The sequence below is a fragment of the Octopus bimaculoides genome, chromosome 17, assembly GCF_001194135.2.
Source record: "Octopus bimaculoides isolate UCB-OBI-ISO-001 chromosome 17, ASM119413v2, whole genome shotgun sequence".
Taxonomy (NCBI): Eukaryota; Metazoa; Mollusca; class Cephalopoda; order Octopoda; family Octopodidae; genus Octopus; species Octopus bimaculoides.
In genome coordinates, this window is record NC_068997.1 from 9,033,946 (window position 1) to 9,035,828 (window position 1,883).

Consider the following 1,883-nt stretch of genomic DNA (forward strand, 5'->3'; position numbering starts at 1 on the left):
GTCCATATTTGTTTTTTCTCCGTTTTGTACGTTTGTGCAAACGAAGATTTCTACCACGCTTGCGCGCGCACACGCAAACATACGTACACACGTAATAAAAAAAGTTCTAACGGGGAATTATTCCATTCAATATCACGTTTATTATTGAGATTATGGGATCTTGGATCTTTTCCATCTCAAGCACAGATTTTTTAATTAATTTTTTTTTTAACTAAACACTTTGAAACTTCGGATACTAGTTGAAAGTGTCACGTAGAACAGGGTTTACTCTTAACGCTTTTGACAAAATTTTGTATTTTAGAAGTTATTTCGTGCTTGAGATGGAAAAAATCCGACGTAAGTTCCGATGCTGCCACTGCAGACCGTCGCAGTTTCCTCGGATTTACATTCGATGCTCTAATGCTAAATATTGAATGGCCTTTGTATCTTAACACTCTATGGTTATCCATCATATATTGAGAGATTGATTTCAGTTGATCAGAGATATTATTGTTAGGCACACGCCACGGACACAGCACCGTTTTACGCGGTGCTTTTGTAATATAAAACATTCACGCTGTTGGTTTCGTCTGAGATGAATTAAACTTTCTGGAAATAGTTAGAAATATACTAGAAGAATATTGTTATAAACAGATCAGTATATATTATATGCAAATTCAGATAACAGTAATATAAACGAAAATCTGCGACAAGTTTACTTTCCAAATTTAATTTTGGAAATTTCCGGGCTTCTAATGCTGAAAATGGCAGCTTTTATAAGGTGAATCAATTTTATCATTCTTAACTTTAATTCTAATATAATTAATGTCTGTGATGAGCTATTGTTAATACGATTATAGAGTAACTTCAGCTTTAGATCCGAATTAGATCTGAACTAGAAATCCGTATTTTTAAACTGAGGTAATAATACTTTTCATGGACGAGTTTAGAAATAAAGATTCTTAGTTCGAATCCCGTCCAATACTATATACGTCTCCACGAAAAGCTTATTCGATCACGATCGGAGATGAAACCGATAGAGACTTAATACAGATTTAAATATTTGAATATTTTTCAGATATCAAGTTGAGTTTAAATCATCCGGACATTTCTAAATCTCTTCTCTATAAAAATAGTAGTGAGAGTTGTTTCCCCTGACCAAAGAATGCAAAAATAAACAGTTGAATGAATTTGAACTCAAGCTCGGGCTGCCGAGATTGAGTGGTTAAGAAGTTTGCTTTGCACCCACTCGGTTCTGGGTTCCATTCCAATGCGCGTCACTGTTCACTACCACTTGTATATAACTTAGAGTTGCACTTACGACCACGAGACCGTGATTTCCAATGATGGACATGGTTCCGCAAATCTGCTCACAGCTAATTAGTGGATTAGCGTTTTCGCTAACTTTAAAAACCGTTAGCGGACCAATTAGCTTCCGCTAAATTTGATACTGCTAACAAAATTCATACGTTTTGTACCTGTCTGTTGTGAGTGTGTCTCGAAGGGCCAGTCAAGCACGCTGTTGGCTGATTACGTTTACACGTGACAAGACGTGCTTGGTCGACGCAGCAGCTTTTCTCACAACATTGTCACATTCACGTTACAGTCTTAGTGACAGCGATGTAAGTTATTGGTTTGCCATGTTACCGCTTGTCGTTATGGAAGGTGAAGACGTTTTTGTTCGGCCTGAGGATGAAAATTTTTTTGTGGAGCCTGCAATGGCTGCGGGTGAGGCAGAAGTCGCTCAGACTGAGAGCCTGGAGTCTCAGAACCCGTGGTCCCACCTGGAGGACTACTTTGTCCTTACGTCAATGGATAAGAGGAACGCCAAAATCCTGTACTTCCGATGCGTCGTGTGCCAGCCCAAGGAGATCACCATCAAGGGACAAGTGACGAGCCTCTAC

At 38.7% G+C, this 1,883-nt stretch overlaps 1 protein-coding gene across 2 annotated transcripts in view; it reads left to right on the forward strand.

Moving 5' to 3' along the window:
* Positions 1-1,883, forward strand: part of LOC106869584 (xaa-Pro dipeptidase) — a 34,573-nt gene that overhangs the window by 4,689 nt on the left and 28,001 nt on the right. The window contains exon 1 of one of the 2 annotated variants that reach the window (XM_014915386.2): positions 581-760. The exons of the other annotated variant lie outside the window; for it this stretch is intronic. Within the exon in view, the coding sequence (XP_014770872.1) occupies positions 735-760 (26 nt within the window). The 5' untranslated portion in view covers positions 581-734. Of the gene's footprint in view, positions 1-580; positions 761-1,883 lie in introns of those variants that run through there. 2 annotated transcript variants of the gene reach the window in all.